Below are 19798 nucleotides of genomic sequence, written 5' to 3'. Positions count from 1 at the left end.
CTCGCCAAAGGATGTACTTTTTATACTAAGAAAAGCTCTGCACGCCAGACGAACGTTATTTTCGATAGCAACAAAATTGGGTAGCATTGCATGTGTTACAGATATATCGCAATGGTACAGCGGTTGATCTTATATTTGTGTAAAAATCATATTTTATATAAACGGGCTATTGTACTTTTTTAATATTTCGTACACATCGCATTGTCATTCCGATAAAAATTATGACGAATAAAAAAGTAATTTGTAAAAAAAAAAACAGATGAAAGCTACTGATTCTTATGACGCCCACTTTCTCCAAGTGCTTAGAGTATGAGTTTCGTTTGAACTGGCGCGCGAAGTTCAAACAAAGACAAAATTGTCAGTCAGGGCATTATTAGCTGACGACGGTAATGTCCTTTTCCAATGGAAACCAAGTCAGAAAGTGACGGAATGACGACTTATGATTGGTCGACGAGTCGTTTTCGTCCAATAGTCTTGAGGAAATTGATTCTAATAGCAACCTCGTGAGAAAGGACTTGTTGCTAGTCCTTTGGTAGCCATGCTGCCTATCACAGGTGCGAAGTAACAGTTAAATTGTTTATTTTAAAACGTTACGATTGACGATCTTTGCTCGAACGAACTTCGAACAATATATCGTTAGTTCCTCTCTAAACAGGTACAAATATATATTTTTATCAAACTAAACCTTATTTTTTGTTGTTTATTTTCAAATTAGCAATTCACGATTGAAGACGAACAGTAATGTCCTTCCGTGTTATTCGCGTGTCCCTAATTGTTATCAAATCTATTTAAGAATGTTAATTGGGATTTTATGATGTTTGAATGTTTACATTCATGGTTTCACGTACTTGCCACGAGAAAGGGACGGAAAAAGTTCGTCTATTACTTAGGATTATTAAACTTTAATAAACAAATAGCTAGAAATAATTTTCAGTAATCTTGATTTTATTTAATCGGCGAATGAATTCAAAGCCAGAGTTTTTTCTCGGATGCTTCAGTGCAATAAGATGGAAATATCTCCCAGAAAGCCGTCGAAACGTGCACAAGAACCCGTCGACGAATGGCTGCAGACTAAAGGATATTTTAGAAAACATGCACCTAGAGATCCAACTTGTTTGTTTAGAGCAGTCAGTGAACAAATTTACACGACGCAACATTACCATCTCAGGGTCAGGAAAGAATGTGTGGAATTTATGAGAGAATTGAAACAATCGTTTTTTGAGGTAGACTGATATATTTATTTCCCAGTTAATTACGTTTTTGCATTAAAAAATTATTTTTTTTAGAATATAGTGATTCCATTTGAAGATTACCTAGAACAAATGGCATGTTTTACTGAATGGGGTGGTATGAACGAAATTCAAGCTATGTCGTTGTTGTACAAAAGGGAATTTGTTATATTTAATGGCCAGAAGCAAATTCAACGTAATGTTACTAACAATGGTTTTAAAGATGCAATCTATTTGTGCCATACCCCGCAAAAACAGTATGAAAGTATATACACACAAGATTTTGTTGCATCGGCTGCCTATTGCCAATGTAAGAACCATACTTGTTTAGTCCTTTTCATTGAATCATCAAAATAATCACAATCATATTATAATCTACATGTTGATTTACAGCTATTGTTTATCAAATACTTTATAAGGATGTCTTTAACATGGCCAACATAGAATCAACAGTTCATAAAATGTTACATGATAGAACTGCTACTTTCAGACATGACAAATTTTTTCTTAAAGGCAATCTAGAACTACGAGAGTAAGTTTTTTAATACTTGAATCATTAATAACCAAACAGGAAAATACCATAAAGCTACTTTATCCCTGTTTAGTCAATTGACTGCAGAAATATACAATAAAGCTGACAATGGAAATGATGAGGTGGATGATGCACAGGGCATTGTAAAAAATATACCACCGTTTCCTTATAGAGTCGCAAAAGCCCTTGACCCTAATATTTATCGTAATACTGACTTTGATATATGGCATGAAATTAGGAGAGGTAACATAGCTCTGTCTATATTACAATTGCATTAGTGTATTCAAGATGATAACAGTAATTTAAATCATTTAGAAGTAAAAAATGCAGGGTGGACAAGACACAACAGTAATGAATTACAAGTTGGCGGTAAATGTTTAGTTCAAATGAATTTTAATGAAGAAGACATTGACAAAGCTAACAATAATAATATCTGTGTGTCTTCGCTTGAAAATGATGTTAACTGCAATGACACAAAAGCATTACAAAAAAAAGACAAACAAGATCCTATATTTCTTTACGGTCATATTCAAGAAATGAGTAAAAATCAGGGCCCTGTATTAGTTTTCATCGAAGAATTGGGGGAGAAGAAAGTAGTGCCATATCTTGCTCTTAAGCCACTACCCTTAAAAAAAAGTAAACAAAACAATTGGCTACCAGTATGCAAAAGAAATGTACTTTTAGATACAAGTTAGTAATTAAAAAAATACGTAGACAATCAAAACATACACTTATTTGTAAAAGCTTATTTCACATGTTATTAGATCAGAAATGGAAAAAGCCATACAGTGGAACCTCGCGAAAAGTCAAACAGTCAATTTCAAATGGAAATATTTCACCAGGTAATATTGACAAAAATGGAAATAATAACAATTGCAGTAATGAAGTTAATAAAAATAATGATTGGAAAGAAGGAAGTTTGTAAGTGTTTCTTTCATGTTACATGAAATGTATATCTGGACTAATGATATAATATATTAAGTAACAAATTTTCCTTCTAATATAGAAAAATAGAACATACACAAGCATACGAAAACTATGGAATGGAAAAATATACAAATTATTCTACTTCTACTGAAATGTTTCCTTCAAGAATGAATCTTGATAATACTCAGTCTTTAGGAGTGGATGTTACCAAACCAGAAAACGCTAAAGGACACAAAGAAAAAAATTCATTCGGAAAAAAGAATGCTGAAAAGCATTCAATACAAAATTCTAAACCTGATAACGTGATGAACTCTGACAATAATACCGGATTTAACTCGTACTCGAACCAAAGAACGCAAAATGAAAATTACTACCCCTCGTATTCTGGTATGTAATGAAAAATTAATCACTTGATTGATTAAAATTATTTTTTCAGTAATTGATAAATTCTTAGGGGAACCTGTTTCTGTGACTCAAGTGGACAATATGTTGCGTTCCATTAATTGCTCGGTTCAAAAAAGTGTCGATGTAAACGGTAGCGATTTACCATTATCAGGTATAAGTAAAAATCATTTTGTATACATACAACATAATTATTCTGTTTACATATTATATTTTTTCCTTATAGATCCATTTACTTTGAGATTTTTTTATAACTTAGGATTAGAATGTTTTCGCGGGAGCAACAATTGGAATTATTTGACCAATGAACAGTCGGCCGATTTTGAGCAATGGTACCAAGGTACGTTAACTTCTGGATTTATGTAAACACAATGCATGCAGCATTACACTCTATAATCGGGAATGTATCTGTTGTAAAGATATGCCGCAAAGCGAGGACGAAGTTACGAACATTTCGAATGGTGTGATGCAACATTGCACATTGACACAAGGGAAACAAGAAAATAATATCGACCAGAACGAGAACAGCAGTCAATCGTTCTCTCAAGAAAGCGGGGAGAAATGCGTGAATCGTGCCAAAGATATGCAAATTCAAAGGGCGGAACCACCGAAGACGGACAACAGAAAAGATGTGTCGTATTCGCCACGTGAGAAAGTGAAAGATCAAGAATCAGTTAACAGAGACTCATCCCGTTTAAATAGGAATAGTTTGGGTCCACGATTTAAGAAAAGTTCAGACGGTACGTAGTAGAAGCTTTTAACAGTCTCTGTAAATGGAACATTTCATATTAACTGTAACTTAACAAACATACTGTTTGCTCTTCAGGTCGATATCGTACCGCTTCGCAATTTACGCAATCAAGTAACCAGTACCCACATTGTGGTTCAAATTCGAAATCTTCAAAATCGCCAGAGATGAAGGGTGATAGCGCAAGTGTTCAACCATCAAGAGTAGTTCCTTATCAGGTACACGGTTCTGCAACTGCTGCGGTGAACTCGTATCAAACGTCTTACATGCAACAAGGCGTATATTCTGGTATGCCATATTATGCTAATGAGGCAGAAGCATTCGCGAATCCTTATTATGCACCGAATCCAGGATTCTTCCCAATACCTTGCCTACCGCATTCTGATATACCCGACAACAGCAATGTGCAACCATTCTCGCCACATCTATGCCAGGGAATAGATTACACACAAGCTTATTCTGGCATGTGCCCCCCATACATATGTCCTCAACCAGCCCCATATAGTATACCACCTCAGAACATGCAAGAACATTGGTATGCAGTTGCTGGACAACCGCATTACATGCAATATGCACCAGTGTTACCAGTTACTGCGGATGCTGGTTGTAACGGATTAACACAGAACATTAATCAGAATAATCAAACCCCAGAATGTATGACTATGCAAGTATGTTCCAATCTGTGAATATATTTTACATAAGGTACATTATATTTTGATAAGATCGCGTAAAAAAAGTATTTCCATTCTTCGCTCATAATCTTCATTCAGTTAGTTCCTTTTACGTTAATATACACATCGGTATATAACAATAAACCAAGTTATCATAAGACTGAAAGTCTTTACTAGCAGTATTATCTAAACGACTGATATCAGTAGTACTTAAAAATATACATATGTGTAACACATATATTCATACGAGTTTCAACGCAAAATTATTTTGATACATAACATTAATTAGAATATTAGTATTCTCGAAATAATAATATCATAAATTAAAAAGCTTGATATTCAGCATTCGAAAGCGTATTGTAAGTACTTTAAGGGCAATAGTACAAACCAACATACTTTAGTAGTTAGGTAGTAATAGTGAACTAGATAGAAGCAATAAGTGAATTGCCTGTATAATCATATTCAGTAGATTGTTCCATACTGTACAACTTCATCATCGCCAAACATAGGTTATCCAAAGCTAAAACAAGTCTTTCTGAAATTTTATACAGGTGACTTTAGTTCATGAATAATATATTTTGCTGTTATAATTTTCATGTATTGATTGTTAAGACACTTTTTTGCAAATAAAAAATTCTGCATTTACCAATGCAACAACCTCGTTCATCCTATGAGTCAGTTTTTCCTTAAATGTCGATTTAAAAAATTCCATTGACCGCAGCTCGTCAATTGTCAACGTTCAAATCGGATTTCGCTCTCTTTCAGTCGTACCAACGTGCACGACACGTCGAGCGAATGTCACTAGAAAAACTTGTGTACAATTTGAAGAACATTCGGTTTTACTTTTTAAATAAAATGATGAATTCGTTAAATGCACGCGTATATCGATGTGCGAAACATACGTTATGCCTTTCTGTTTTTCAATTTTAACAGCATTATTGATCATTTCGTCGAGTTGCGTTTGAACTGGCCCTAAAATCTCCGCCATTGAACGACCGCGGCTATAAACCGGCGAAGAAGGTGCGCGCTCTCGAGATCCTTCATATACAAACACCGTGGTTCTGTTTGCTGTATTCCACGCCATGACTAAAATTTGTCGGAAGAGTAGGAGTGCAGTAGCAGTGACAGGTCAAACGGCTAACAGTGAGATTACTTAATATTCGCTCGATACGAGACAAGGATTTCACGGATCGAAAAAACGCCACGAAATCACTCCACGGCACTTGATTTCTCTGTTTCGGAAATTATCGTTAACTGCAGAAATTCGGTGTTTTCATCTGAATAGCAGAACTCATAGAGAAGGGGAGAACAAGCGCAGAGAAACTGAAAAGAATGGAGGTTGGTCGCGATTAATTATTTCGAAATTACACGACTGCGTGATCGATAACACTGTCCGCTAGGAACGCGTAATGTATACCCTGTGACATGTTACTCCAAAAAAAACAATCATGTTCACTCTTGTTTCTATGATGTTCGTAATTCCAGTCGGTATTATAATTGATTAATCAGATTATCGCCTGTGAAACTTTTGAAACGTGCTCATGAATTATTTATATGGACTCGTGTTTACTATGCATTTGCTCCTTTTTTTTTTCACCACCTGATACCTTTTTATGATCTACAATGTAGCATTAATTATTTTTAATGACAGTAATATGTAATGTACGTGTAACTCAAAGTCAACAACCGATCTGGTCAATGTTTATATTATGCTTATAGGTCGACGAGTGCTCAGCTGGAGGTGAGAGTGGAGCAGAAGAAGATGAAGATGATGCTTCTTCTCATGGTTCTAGAAGCAATAGCAGTAGTAGTAGCATTAGTGGGAGTAGTACGTCTAGTGACAGTGGAGATGAAAGTGGAGAGGAACATGGTTCCAGTGGTAGCGAGAGTCATAGCTCTGGGGAAGATGAAGAAGACGAAAATGAGAATACAGAGTATTCTATCAAAGCGGAGAGTCCAGATACATTGGTAGAAATCATAATTTTTTCATTTAGAGATAAATGTACATAAATTTCATTTATGTAAGAGAGACTTCATTTCTAGAAGTGGGAGACTTGCGTTGTTGCGAATGCCAAAGTGAAACTACCACAAGATCTCTGTGAACATTCTGCAATTTTTAAAGAGTTCTTGGATTATTCTTATATATGGAACGAATGTCTCACAGAAAATCAAAGGGAGACACTCTGCAATCTGCTACCCGTGTTTCCAAAAGATTGTGATACAGAACTAGAAACAGAAAGGACTCTACGAATGCTATTCGATAATGAGAATCAAAGGTAAGTTAAAATAAGCTGCTTAAAATAAATTTTGCGAGCTGAACATCTGAACGTATTTACATTTATTTTAGATTTGGTGTAGCGCCATTAGAAGCGTTTCACAATCACCTGTCTGCCGGGCATTACCGACCGGACATCAAGAGGATATGCAGCCTAGTTCGTAAAGCTCAGCAAAGGCGATTGTTGTTTGAAGAACGGAAACGATCCTACGAGCTCGCCAGTCAGTTACTCAAGTCCAGGGAGAGTTTATTGTCAAACGCGTACAAACAAGGTTTTTGTCAACCGGCCCAGAGGACGATATCGAAAATCCATTGGAGAAAACCGAAGCCTGCTATGGGTAAGTCAGGTTATTGCTGTGAACGATTGTTAAAAATTTTCTGGCTGTTTATACTTCCCCCACACTCCAGCCGTTTGGCAGAGAACTATGTAGTAACTTCCGAGGGACAATACTAACAAGCAATGCACCGACAGTTGAAGAAAAAACGCAACTGCGCTATTTGGAGGAACTGAATGCGCTGAGGACCGAGCTCGGAGTAAGCGCCAAGCTTGCAGCCGACACCACGTCCGAGAATGAGGAGAACTATCCGTACTATCAGCATACTGGGGCCAAGCAGAAAAAGAAGAGGCGTTCTCTCCTGGGTTCGCAGGGTTTCTCTATCCGGGGCTTGCAAATGAACCACGACGACGAGACGATTCGGCCTGTTTTCTCCACGCTGCAACGGGCCGATTTCCCCATGAACAGATCGTTCTTTATCCGGGAACAGACAGAGGAGATGTACCGCGAACTGCTGCTCGAACATAAGAAACGAAGAGCACGTCGCGATGTGCGTAAAATAATTATTTCTTTCCACAGTTTGTATTACTTTGATCTAACGATGTTGTACGTTTGGTGTTTATTAATTAAAAAATATGATTTCAGATTCATCCGGAATTAAATACTCAGGGTATTGCTCTGGCAGATCTAACTCAAAGAGCACAAATTGGCCAAAAGCACAAACTGTCCATTGGACCATCTATGCGTATCACACCTGCAAAAAAACGAATAAAGTTGGAACAATCGTCCCTTTGCCCGCCCGCGCCAAGATTAATCAATTCGAATTCCATAAAACATGAGAGTGATAACAGTGATTATTCGCATACAACGGACGACAACAGGCATTCTGGGGCGTTGGACATGGATCACAGAATGTTGACGCCGATCAAGACGGAACCTATGGATGGATACGAAGTACATCAAATGGCTAAAAAGAAATTGTACTTTCATTATATTTTATACAACTAATTTGTAGATTTAAAGGTCTTGGTTAGGTACTGAAAATTTAATTTTCGTAGAAGTCCGACTACACCGAAAGGTAGTAAGTCATCTGTAATGTCTACGCCTGAAATCAAGAAAGAAGTAGAGGACATTGAGTACGACGAGATTAAAACAGAGCTAAGCAGCGGAATGAACGAAGATATTCCGCCTGAGGCAGAAGAGGACGAAGAGAATGATAAAAAGGAACTGGATTTAGATAGTATCGACATGATGCAAATACCGATCCAACTCGATGATGGAATCGACATATTAGACGACGTGAAGTATGTGTTTTATTTTTTACGTTTGGCTAGAACGTTACAATTCATACATTCAATTGCAATATTGTTTCAGATGCGAGGACGAAGGCGTTATATCGATACCAGACAAAGAATTGAACGTTTCCACAAACGACGAAACTATTGATATTAACAGCGGAGCAGAATTGATGCAAGAAACGCACGCTTGTTTCTTTTCGCTTCTAAGAGACGCTTTCACCTCGAAAGGCGAGTACAGAATGAGCACCGATGAAATGAAAGATGCTGTGATGCAGTGGCAGGGAAATCCTATTTCTCCGTTGAATGATTGGTTGGTATCATCAATGGACACGCCAGTTCCTACTTAAACATTGCTCTTAACTTCTGATTATTGCTGACGCAGGTATTCAATGGCGTCATCTTGGACTGCATTGGTTCCATTAGTGTTAGGTTTTCTTGCTGGAGAATATACTTACTCCCAAGAATTGGGCGACCGCCAGGAACGAGAACCAGAGCTTGTTCCATATTTAGAAAATAAAGGAAATGGAGTTTACGCGTGGATCGGTGCTGGCCGAGATTCAGATTCGCGTCTTTCGGAGTTGTGTGCGAAATTCTTGATGCACAAGTCAGTTTACAGAAACATTTGTTTTTTTTTCATGATTCCTGAATTATCCTGCGAGCAATGGGTTTAATTAAAATCATTCTTTCAGAGATTCGTTAGGTCCACCGTCGAGTTCTAGTAATGGCCTTGTGGTAGCTGTAAAGCAACAGTCTCAAATATCTCAGCTGACCTGCAATAATATTAACAGTAGTTCCGGGAATGGAAATGCAACCGTAAATGTTAGAGCCAATAGTCCTGCGATAGAATCAGTCAGCGTTGATGGGGGATCCATTAACACTGTCGCTGAATGGGAACCGCCTCGAGCCCTGTGGCCTACGGAATGGAAAGTGCGAGCATCCACGGCGGATGAACGAGAAGAGTTCAGAAGACAAGAGCGTATGCGTTACGCTGCGCCCCATAAATCTTTCACGTATAGAATGCACGGTTACGCATCCGTTGTGGGCCCCGTTAAAGGCATTTATCAACACAATGTCGGTGCGTTCGCCCATAAAACCTAATGAGTTTAAAACTTCACTGTTGGTTCTGGTTTTTAAAGCAATTGTAAAGAATGACATAATGGCATAGTGATCGTTGTTTTAATTTTCTCATAGCTTCAGGGTTGACCAAGGCTCGAGGACATTCATTATTGGTAGCCGACCGTCCGAATTTCGTGACCATTCTGGCATTGGTCAGAGACGCCACTGCTAGACTGCCTAACGGTGAAGGCACTCGAGCCGATATTTGTCAGTTGCTAAAGGATTCACAATATATCAGAGAGCAAACGGATAGCGACGATAAAGAAGGATACTTGCATTCTGTTGTGTCCGGTGCTTTGGATCGGTTGCACTATGAAACAGATCCGTGTGTACGGTACTATCCACGACGTAAAGAATGGCTGTATCTTCATCGAGCGCGATCCGAATCAGAATTTGGTTTGTATTTACCCGAACCGTCATTGATCGTCATTTTATACTGGTCTCAGTAAAATAAATAGCGTCATATATTTGTAGAAATGTACCATCAACAATTGCAAGGAGTCGCTAAAAATAAGAAGAATGTAGGCAGTATGTCAAGGAATAAAGCGCTGCCTGCTGTCATAAAGCCTTCTAATATCAATAAGGAGCAATCTCCAAGCAACAACAAAGAGTCTACACCTAAAAAGGAAAGAAAAACCACAACTACCGCACAGCCAGTTATATCCAGGTGAGTTTTATAGTTCCTCTTTTTCAAATCAAAAATTTAGAACAGCAAAGAACATTCTTAAGTGGTATCATTGTTACAGGAAAGAACAAAAGAAAATCGAAGAAAAAGTGGCCAGTGACCACTCCGTTTCAACCGAACAAGCTGTCGCTACAAATGTAACGACGACAATGAGCGCTACCACTCCAGCCGTTATCAGTGCTACAGGACCGCCAGTTCCTGTTACGACTCTTCCCAGTTCTTCTGCTTCGATGAGCACTGTTACCGTGGAAAAAGAAATTACACCTAACGAAGTGAAACCATTGATTACCACGACAGCTCCGGCAAAGAAAGTGGCCAACATTGGAGGAAAACCGGTGGCTGTTGTCAAGACAAGCGCTCAGAGTTTACTGCAGTCGAATCAGCAACATTTCCCTCATCACCAGATTCAAGTGTCCACTTCTGCAGGTCTGCAGACCATTCGACTATCCGGACACTCTGTATTGCACTCTGCCCAATCGGTTGCAGCTAGTACCGCCTCTAGCAATCCAACCAACGTGAACACCAATTTGACAACTATATTCCCTTCTGCTAAAGTACAAAGTCAACAACAACAACAGCAGCAGCAACAGTCACAGCAACAACAACAAGCGCAAACTATAGTAACAAGCCAAGGTGGAAAGAGCATTTTACAGACTGCTAACATAAAGCAACAGCAATCACAGCAACAACATGTATTACCTGGAAAGACTCTATTGGCCTCTCAGATCAAGTTGGTCAGTTCGGGTCAAATAAAATCACTTCTTACGGGTCATGGTCTTCAAGGTCAAACGATATTTATCAAACAATCATCACCATCTGGAAACCAACCACAACAGTTGCAGCAACAACAGTTGAAGGTACGTCAAATTGTGAAAAATGATTCTGTGTTACAATTCTCATCTCACAATCAAAATATTCATCGTATTTCAGCAACAGCAACAACAACAGCAACAACCACAAATTCAACAGCGAGTGGTAACCAACCAACAACAATCGTTACAAACATCTGGCATGCAACGTATAATAGCACAAATCGGTGGTAAGCCGATTGCTGTGCAAATTCAGCAATCGCCGCATCAACAACAGCAACAGCAACAGCAGCAACAACAGAAAATACTGGCCAAAGTGTTGACGAGTTCTGGTGGTGGTCAACTGATCTCCGTGGAGAGTCTTCTCGCTCAGAAAGGTTTAAAATTGGCAACCACTACTAGCCACGCCAATCAACTCAACAGACAGGGGAAGCAAGTTATGACACAATATCAGGTGCGACATTCACTTTCAATTGATGTTTTACTCTTCTTCAGTTCAGCAATGAATGCAACGTACTAAAACAAACGTATATAATCGATTCTAAAATGTTGTTCTTGATGATATTTATTCTTTCTGGCATACATTGAAATATATGTATTTAAGAGATAATCTATTGTAGACCCATAATCTAGAGAAAAGTTACCAAGTTTTTAAGTTCGTTGTATTGTGATTCACTTCTAATACTAATCTCATGGAAACTCCCAGGTTGTCTCGCAAGCGCAAACGTCATCGGGACAATCGAAGATCATCGTGAGTACGCAACAATCCCAGCCTCAGCAAGCTCAAACGGTACGAATGGTTACGGCTCAGCTGGCCGGAAAACCGATCGTCTTAGCCAGCGGTAACAAAAACGTCGGTGTCGGCGTGAACAGCAGCGGCAGCGTGGTACTTGGCAAGCAACAGTCGTCGCAGCAGCAAACGCAACAACAACCGATCATTCTGCCGAGCCAGTTGCTCAACATCAAAACGTTGCACGGTCTGAAGGTGATACCAACGCCGGCGGGTCTGAAAACCACCGGCGCCGCGGTTTATGCACGAGTGATAGCTCCGACAACGATAACGTCGACCCAGTCTACGGGCAATCAACAGCAACAGACCATACAGACTCAACAGCAACCGAGGAATAGTCCTTACAATGCACCCTGACAGAATTGATACCGGTTCTTTCTTGTTTTCATTACATGTTCTTTGTTTAGTTTAATCCTGCGGGGTAGTTTTGGAACTTCAAGGTATGCTGGAGCACGATTCCCATGTAAAAAGCAGTATAAACACAGGCAACTTTTCTGCCGTTTCGTGCGTACCGCTTACAATAAAGAAAATAATCTCGGGATCATAATAAGACGACACGCGCGATTAATATAGTAGTAAGCCAGCGAAATAAGTACACACACGGAGTCATTGACCTTCTTTTCTATTAAGTGTTGGATTATTTACAAATGCATGGAACGATTTTTAAATACAAAAACACTTTCCGTTCTCTATCTTACACACGCAAACACACACGCGTACACTCAGTCCCACACACTTTCTCTCTTGTATCAAGAAGATTCTGCGGCGTTGTATGTAACGTATAAATAAATCTTACGTAATTACCGTAGACGATTAAATTATTTTTACAAAGGGTTCTCTCTGCGGTCTACGTTATTACATGAATACCTAGGCAGCGAGGGCCGCCGCGTCTTTGGTCCGTTTCTCGCGAGAATTACCAGTGAACGTCCTAACTGTGAAATATCTATATATGTACAATACTTATCGTTAGAACAAGCGACGCGTATGGAAGTATATACAGCGGGTGAACAAAGTAGTTTGTACACTCAATTTTTTCGCAATAACGTTACACAAAGAAATAGCGCATTAATACAACCTAGCCTTTTTTTCTTTAGTACTCCATTATGTACAAGAAAAAGTATCTCGTTACTTCGGAACTTCACTATAACGGGAAGCTTAACAGACTGTATAGTTCTTATCGATAGTGTTAAAGTGGTTAAAAAAAAACAAAAAAAAAATCTAGGTGATATTGATGTACCATGTTTTACACAAAGTTCTTACGAATAAATTAAGCGTGCAAATACTTTTTATCTATATTTTTCTGTGCATTCGTTAAGCACGTTGTACGACAATAGCTATGTCTGCTCGGAATTTCGTATATCTTGGAATATGTCTATCAGATTATTCACACCTATCAGGTAACCGTCTTCGTGGTTTCCGACCTGCCACTCCGCGTCGTGGCGAATCCGAGGCAGGTGCGGCGGTAGCGGTAACGTTTTCGCGAAGTCGATCATCCAGATACCGGCGTTCTTCGCGTCGTGAACGAACAACAAGCTGGACCCGACGACCTCGTGCGACGCGAAGAACGGCGACGCTTTTAACGTCGCCCTGATCGCCGTCAGCCGCTGAATATACTTGGTCACCGCGTGCGGATAGCCCTCGACGAAACGCCTCAACGCTTCCGTTACCTGCAAATCATAATTGCGTTTCAATTAATCCTCTCGGAACGTAGCCCTGAACGGACACGCGTAGATCGCCGGAATTCGCGGCGTTACTCCGGAGAGACTTGAACAAGACACGTATAGAATTGTATGTAGCTTTATAGATTACATTCCGAATACTTTTGATCTCTTATGCGCAGCGAAATAAACGATTTCACTTTCTACTTTACTGTATGCAACGAGAGCTCTGATATAAATGAAATTTTAATGGATAGGATTGTCGATGGAATTGATATCAAGAGACGGAATAACGTGACTATAGAAACAAAAAAAATAATAAATATTTTTCGTCAATTTAATGCACTGTGAAAGGATTGGATCTACTTGTTCAATGTCAACAGTGTAACTGGCCAAGAGGGGAGACGGCGAAAAAATTTGGTATGGACTTTCTCTCTTTCTCTCTCTCCCCCTGTGAGTATCGGGGACCGAATACTTTTTCTTGTTTCATATCTCAAGTGTAACCTCATTTGTTCGTAATTTACAGACGACCGAGTCAATTAGCCAGGCAATTAACAAACCTGTTCCCGAGTCCTGGTTGTTTTAAAGTCCTTGGACGAGCTGCCGTGCGCAAGCTTAATGCCTTCTACGCGAAAGCCAAGCGTCGCCGTGCTAGATATAGTTTCACGCCAGACCATGTACCTCGGTTTAGTGACACCCTGCACGCGACGTTCCTCTGCGCTCGGTGCGGTCGGATCCACTTGCACCATCTTCTCATACATGTCTTTCCTTAACTGAGGATAAACTCTTATTAGGATACATCTGGTAAAGCCCTTATCTATCTATCTTAACACTTTGACCGCCGCACTGCTCCATACATGGTTAACACCTTTTAATTCTAGTTTATAATGTTCAAATTTCGCTCAAAACAGACGGTTGTAACCAATGTGACCCGTTCAAAACAGCAACACTAAGGGACCATGACACTTTAGCTGCCATTATTTATATAAACTTAAACATAATTTTCTTGGTGACGTAACGAACGAACCGAATTCTGTTATGTATGAGATACTGGAAAGATAGTAGATAGTTATGAAGAATATTGACCTTTTAGTTTCAGCTTTATTAAGAATTGCTTCGATTGCGTAGGAGTTTCGATGAGCGTAAAAGACTTAACCCTTTGCGGACGAAGATTTTTCGAAACATGCAAAACCTTCAACATATGAAGCCAAATTATATATCAATTGCTTAATTAATAAAAAGAAAAAAACTACGTGCTGATCTCTTACTGTTCGACTAATTAGATCATTTTTCCACGACTTAGGCTTCCAAATCTGAACATTTCATCTCACCGAAATGCCGACATTCGTCTGCAAAGGGTTAATAGAAAATTTTGACAAGTTCTTGAAGGATAAACTACTAGAAAAACAGTATAATAGTACATACAGTCGCTAACAACGAAGATGTTGATGCGACTTAAAAATATATATAAAGAAAAATGTTAACTAAATTTGTATGGGTGCTGGGTTAGCGATCATTGCGTTAATTCTTAAACTATTTCGTCCCATTCGGCTGTGATGCCTGTACCTTAGGCCTCTCCTTTGCTTTCGCAAGCTCAGATTCCAGATACGTCCTAACACCGACCTTGCAGTCCATCACGCAGGGATGTTCAAAGTCACCGAGAAGATCTTGAAGTTGCAAATACGCGGACATCACTGTCCTCTTATTGACGCCGTCTTTCTGAACAGTCTCCCCTGTTTCAGTCTCATCGGTGTTTCCTTCCTCCGTCTCCTTCAAGTCCAGAACACCCTTGAACTCCGGCACGTACGGCCTTAACACGTCGTTCATCAACAACCGGAAACAGGCCTCCTCCTGGGGACAGAGTTTCTTCAAAATCGTCCCAGGCGTGGGCCCCGCTCGGAAGTTCCCCTGGTGTCCTGTTAACTGAACCTGAACAACGCAAAGAAACAGTTCAATTAAATGTCTTCGAGAATCAACTAGGTAACCTTGTTACATTAACACTAGAACTATCGAGCATTTGATACGTAATGTAATCGCTACGAATGTTGTAGTAATAGATTACTTTCGGTTTCCTCAGACATTCGTTGTAGTATTCAAGTGAAACTATTTTCAAAATCGTTTCGAATATTCAATGCTTTGAAGATATCAATAATTGCGAAACGGAAAAACTGAAAACTCATTTTGACTGGTACGGTAGTTCTAGTGTTAACCCTTAGTATCTAGGCTGTTTTGTAATCTATCAGCGACTGCAACTAATTTTTATAGTATTCCTAGCGAAAATAATGCTATAACATTCCTTCGATCATTTATTTTCTTAGTACAAAATTTAGATGTATGGAAAGTCTAATAGTTTTAGGGTAGTTTCTTTAAGATTCATTAAAATATTTAACATTACAACTGGTGCAATATTGGAGCCTACAGAGTTCAAAGGGTTAAATTGTTAATTAAACCAGTAAATGACTTCTGTTCTTTTCTAAAATGGAACAACTACGATAACCGATTCTACCTAATAAGATATTTGTCTCTAGAAAGAGGGGACATTGGAATAAGAAAATAATCATGCTCACCCACGGATACCTCTGTTTTTTGTACGTTTGAAAGAACGGTGTCCAGTGCACGATATTCCTAAGCTTCCTCCACCCGGACGACTGAAATCAAACAGAGAGCCAATATTATTAGAGGATAACCCGCCTTCGTCTATCAAGTTCTCTTGACCAACCGGGAACCCGATACTCGAACGATCCTTGCCGTTGAAACCGTAAGGGGATCACTTACGCGAGACAAGAATCATTCGAGCGGAGATCGAATTTTCTCCGTGATTGCTGAAAGGATCGAAGGTATTAAACAGTCGTTTATTATTGTCTAACAATTCGTTACGAGACACGTCCCCGTTACCTTGGCGATCGTTCGTTCATTGGACCGTTCGGTGTGATCGGAGTCCCACTCCGAGCTCAAATCGTCACCGCTACCCTCTCCCCATTCCAAGTTCGTTTGCGGTACCACCAGTAGCCGAAGGTACTGCTGATACCCGGAACACTTGATCAGGCATGCCTCGTCTTTGTTGTTCCGCCCCCTGACGCATTTCTCGCATCTATGCCTACTCTTGCAGGGCTCGGTCTCGCTCTCCGAGGACTTGACGTTCTCCACGATCACTTTCGGGCACGGTTTGCCTCCCTCCCGATCCTCGCCGGCCGAGAAGCCATTTTGCAACCTGTCCAACGTGGATTCCTGACCTTCGATCTCAACGTTCGATTCCACCAGGTGACTCCCTTGACCCGGCCCGAGGTCGGGCTTACCGTTGCCGCCGTTGTCGTTAATCTTCTCCCGCGACTCCTCGTCCTGACCCTGCGCCTGTGTCCGCCGAAAAGACGGCGACGGACTCCTGGAGGAGGACGACGAGCGGCGGTCGATGATCGACGTCGAGAACCGCCTGGAGAGCCTCCTGCTCCGTGACCTGATCATCTTCCTCTGATTCAACAACGACCTCTTGTCGCACTCCTCCGCGTCCACGCAATCGTCCAACACTGATTTAGAGCACACCACTATCTTCGGCACCTCGATCCTATCGTAAGACTTCTGCATCTTCAGCCGCGACGATCCAACGAGGAATCCTGTTTCCCTCGGTTCGCGAGAAGGATCCAACGAGAATCAGCCAACGGTGAACTCCGATCGTCGCGACCCGTCGAAACGTCTATTCACTGCGACGATCCTTCGTATCATTCTTCATCGCCTATCCTCAGACTTAGCGCCTCTAAACGTACGAACGGTGAACTCCGCGTACTTTCAACGTCTACCATTAACTGAACTGATTACTCGAATCCTCCGGTAACACTTCCTAAGATCACCAGCAGCTCCCCTTACAGTTTCAGCCCGCGCATCGCCGAGAGACCGCTGACGATTGCTGTCCGCTCTTCCTAAGCGACCCGAGTCCGAGCGAACAGGTGTCGGCCGCGTCCCACTTTTGCTGGTGTGCGTCCTGGACCGGATGTCGGCGGACGTCAATGGAAATTGTCGAAGTGCGTCGACTTTCACGCTCCTCCGTCGTTTCCCGTTCGAGCCACGCTCGCGGTCATCCGTCTGATTCGCGTCTAATTCTGGCGTTGCTCGGTCCGCGAGCCGCGCGACGTCTCGATCGACGGAGATAATCTGGACGTAACGCGGGGATCGCGCGACGGGTCACTCGTTATCGGCGACAGCGGCGGCGGCGATCACTTTCTTCGTCAACCAGCCTCGATCCTCGGCCTCGCGGCTGGCGCATTCATTTTCTCCGATCCTCCCCCCGACTTCGCGCTCGGAATCCGACGAGATCGGCTCGACCGGGCGTCGAGCCTCGTAATTACTCGGATCGCGAGGTGCGCGCGAATCGGGACACCTGAATCGACTGGACACGTCCACCCACGCCCCGGCCTCTTCCTCGGGCCCCACGCGACCGTGGAAAGCGAGCCGCCGTGTGCCACTTTTTATTCGGCCGGCCGCGCTCCTCCGCCTCTCGGGACCGCGACACTCGAGCGGACTCGCGTTACGCGAAATTCTGTCGGCTCTGCAGTCCCCGCGGCTTCCTCCGGATTCGAATTCTAGCGTGCCTCGCTCGATATCACCGCGATCCTCTTCGTCTTCGACGCTTCCGCTTCCGAGCAGCCTCGGTTTTTTCCCCTTGCAACTTTACCCTACTTCTCCGTTCGCCCGTTCGCGGCGGACGGTTCCTCAGCAGTCGTCGCGCGTCGCGTTCGATCCTCACGATCCGGCACGACCGCGCTCCGAAACCCGTCGATCGATCTACCGGGTGATCAACTGGCGCCAGCCCAGCCCGCGCGAGGTAAACACGCGTTGTGTCTCTTATACCTCGACACTCGCAGTTTTTTCCGTTTTTATTGCACAGCGAAACGGTTGCGCGAAGGTGAGCACCGCTCCAATAGCCTCGTGACGCAAGAGTCGCGCCGGCGACTCGGTCCAGCGTCTTCGCGATGAATCTTCAATGGTAATTCCGAGATACTCCGACCGGTCTCTCGATCGTGCGGAACACTTTTCAGATCGCAGCGGAAGAGCCTGCCAGTCGTCGGAACTGGACGAAAGCGGAGGCCAGAGATTAATAACCCCAGAAATCACAGGGCGATCGGAATTATCGACGCCTCGTCGCCTTCCTCCGTGCGCAGCTTGTACATCCGGGAGCGTACGCAGAAGCTCATCCGCAATTAGTCGCGTTCCACGTGACTCTCGTCGGCAGAGGATCGGACTCCGCCGTCGGTTTTCCAGGAAAGAACTCTCCTTGTCCGAGAAGATCGCGATCCTTGCGATACTCTCTCTCTCTCTCTTCGAAACCGCCGCGGTATCAACGCCAGCGACCGGACTGACTCGCTTGTTTATCGGCGGACATTTCGAATAACTGGCGCTTTGTCCTCCCGGACGCGGGTTACATAATTTGTGACGCTTTCGCGGCACGCATCTATTTACATTTAAATGGTTTACGTCAATCGGCGCCGATCGAGCCGCGAACTCCGCGGAACGGATCCCGCATGCCACGCGGCGGCGAGGTCCGCCGGTAGTTCGGGCTCGGTCGGCCGCGACGATCGGTCCCCGGAATGTATAACCCTCGCACCGAACGCTACCGGTTCGAATGTCGCGGCGTAGAATTCCGCTTCGACGGAATGTCACTGAGAGGAATCCCTTTTCGACGGAATATTCGCGACCGTCGCTATCTCTCCGCCGACCGTTTATCTGACTCCGGCGAGGACTTCCGGTCGTGGTAGGTTTATCAGTGATTTCTCGGCACTTCTGATTTTTTTGTTGATCCTGTCGCTGTCCGTCGGGGAACCCTCCAATTCGAGGCTGATCCCGCGTATTCGAAACGTGTTCCGCCGGGCGAACAGCGGAACGAGAACTTGGCCGAATAACCGGTCGCCGAGGCTTTTGTATCACCTCGCGCGGGACACTGTTCGTGAATCCGATCGGTACGGTTCTCGCCAGTTCCGTGTATTATGAAGCAGTTTTATTTCCGAACTCGCAGGAATTCGTTTTCGTCGCATGCTTTTATTAGCATGCCATTCCGGCTATTGTGTCGAGTTGATTTTATACGGATTATCGTTGAAAATGCTTTCGATATTTACCTCGCGTGATGTGTCCACGTGTAACCGATTGTTTCGCGAATTATCTCGCTTCCGAATTGACGAATTTGCATTATTCTTAGTAGCTCGCCGGCGGCGAAGCCATTGCACGCGAACGCATTGACTTTCAACCGATACGAACAATTGCGGAATATTCAAATTTATTGAAATTCACTGGGAAAATTCGATTCGAGAACTCGGACACGTGTCCGGCAAGGTGAAGGTTAATACGCTGTCCGCCGAGTCATCGGCGTAATTAGTCGAAGTATCCGATGCATCATT

The 19798-nt window shown here is 42.3% G+C and overlaps 3 protein-coding genes across 12 annotated transcripts in view; 2 read left to right on the top strand and 1 right to left on the bottom strand.

Moving 5' to 3' along the window:
- The first annotated feature begins 404 nt into the window (after nucleotides 1-404).
- Nucleotides 405-5100, top strand: LOC116435114 (uncharacterized). 4 transcript variants are annotated; one of them, XM_031994333.2, is made up of 12 exons: nucleotides 405-655; nucleotides 999-1223; nucleotides 1287-1539; nucleotides 1623-1761; nucleotides 1835-2004; nucleotides 2077-2451; nucleotides 2526-2682; nucleotides 2768-3075; nucleotides 3143-3244; nucleotides 3317-3430; nucleotides 3510-3830; nucleotides 3917-5100. In XM_031994333.2, the coding sequence occupies exons 2-12, from the start codon at nucleotides 1008-1010 to the stop codon at nucleotides 4522-4524; spliced, it is 2763 nt and encodes a 920-aa protein (XP_031850193.2). In that variant the 5' UTR covers nucleotides 405-655; nucleotides 999-1007; the 3' UTR covers nucleotides 4525-5100. The 4 variants fall into 4 exon arrangements, with proteins under 4 accessions (XP_031850193.2, XP_031850195.2, XP_031850194.2 ...); XM_031994335.2 differs by having other exon boundaries at nucleotides 973-1223; nucleotides 2077-2397; XM_031994334.2 differs by having other exon boundaries at nucleotides 973-1223; nucleotides 3350-3430.
- Nucleotides 5101-5698: 598 nt separating this feature from the next.
- NFRKB (nuclear factor related to kappaB binding protein) lies at nucleotides 5699-13010 on the top strand. The gene is made up of 15 exons (XM_031994331.2): nucleotides 5699-5847; nucleotides 6229-6477; nucleotides 6553-6785; nucleotides 6857-7122; nucleotides 7257-7609; nucleotides 7705-8039; nucleotides 8118-8363; nucleotides 8434-8667; nucleotides 8740-8961; nucleotides 9047-9432; nucleotides 9549-9869; nucleotides 9948-10140; nucleotides 10220-11015; nucleotides 11089-11421; nucleotides 11674-13010. Exons 1-15 carry the CDS (start codon nucleotides 5842-5844, stop codon nucleotides 12112-12114), a joined length of 4614 nt encoding a protein of 1537 aa, XP_031850191.1. The 5' UTR covers nucleotides 5699-5841; the 3' UTR covers nucleotides 12115-13010.
- Nucleotides 12361-19798, bottom strand: part of IP3K2 (Inositol 1,4,5-triphosphate kinase 2) — a 29177-nt gene continuing 21739 nt past the window's right edge. For 6 of the 7 annotated variants that reach the window (XM_076366748.1, XM_076366756.1, XM_076366754.1 and 3 more), the window contains 4 exons: nucleotides 15983-16063; nucleotides 14982-15344; nucleotides 13976-14188; nucleotides 12361-13424 (listed from right to left, as the gene is read on the bottom strand). In XM_076366748.1, the coding sequence (XP_076222863.1) occupies nucleotides 13092-13424; nucleotides 13976-14188; nucleotides 14982-15344; nucleotides 15983-16063 (990 nt within the window). In that variant the 3' untranslated portion in view covers nucleotides 12361-13091. Of the gene's footprint in view, nucleotides 13425-13975; nucleotides 14189-14981; nucleotides 15345-15982; nucleotides 16064-16310; nucleotides 18782-19798 lie in introns of those variants that run through there. The other variant, XM_031994345.2, reaches the window with a different exon arrangement.

Source organism: Nomia melanderi, chromosome 4 (assembly GCF_051020985.1).
Source record: "Nomia melanderi isolate GNS246 chromosome 4, iyNomMela1, whole genome shotgun sequence".
In the NCBI taxonomy this organism is placed as follows: domain Eukaryota; kingdom Metazoa; phylum Arthropoda; class Insecta; order Hymenoptera; family Halictidae; genus Nomia; species Nomia melanderi.
Note: the sequence above shows the minus strand (reverse complement) of the source record. Positions and strands in the feature narration are given on the sequence as shown.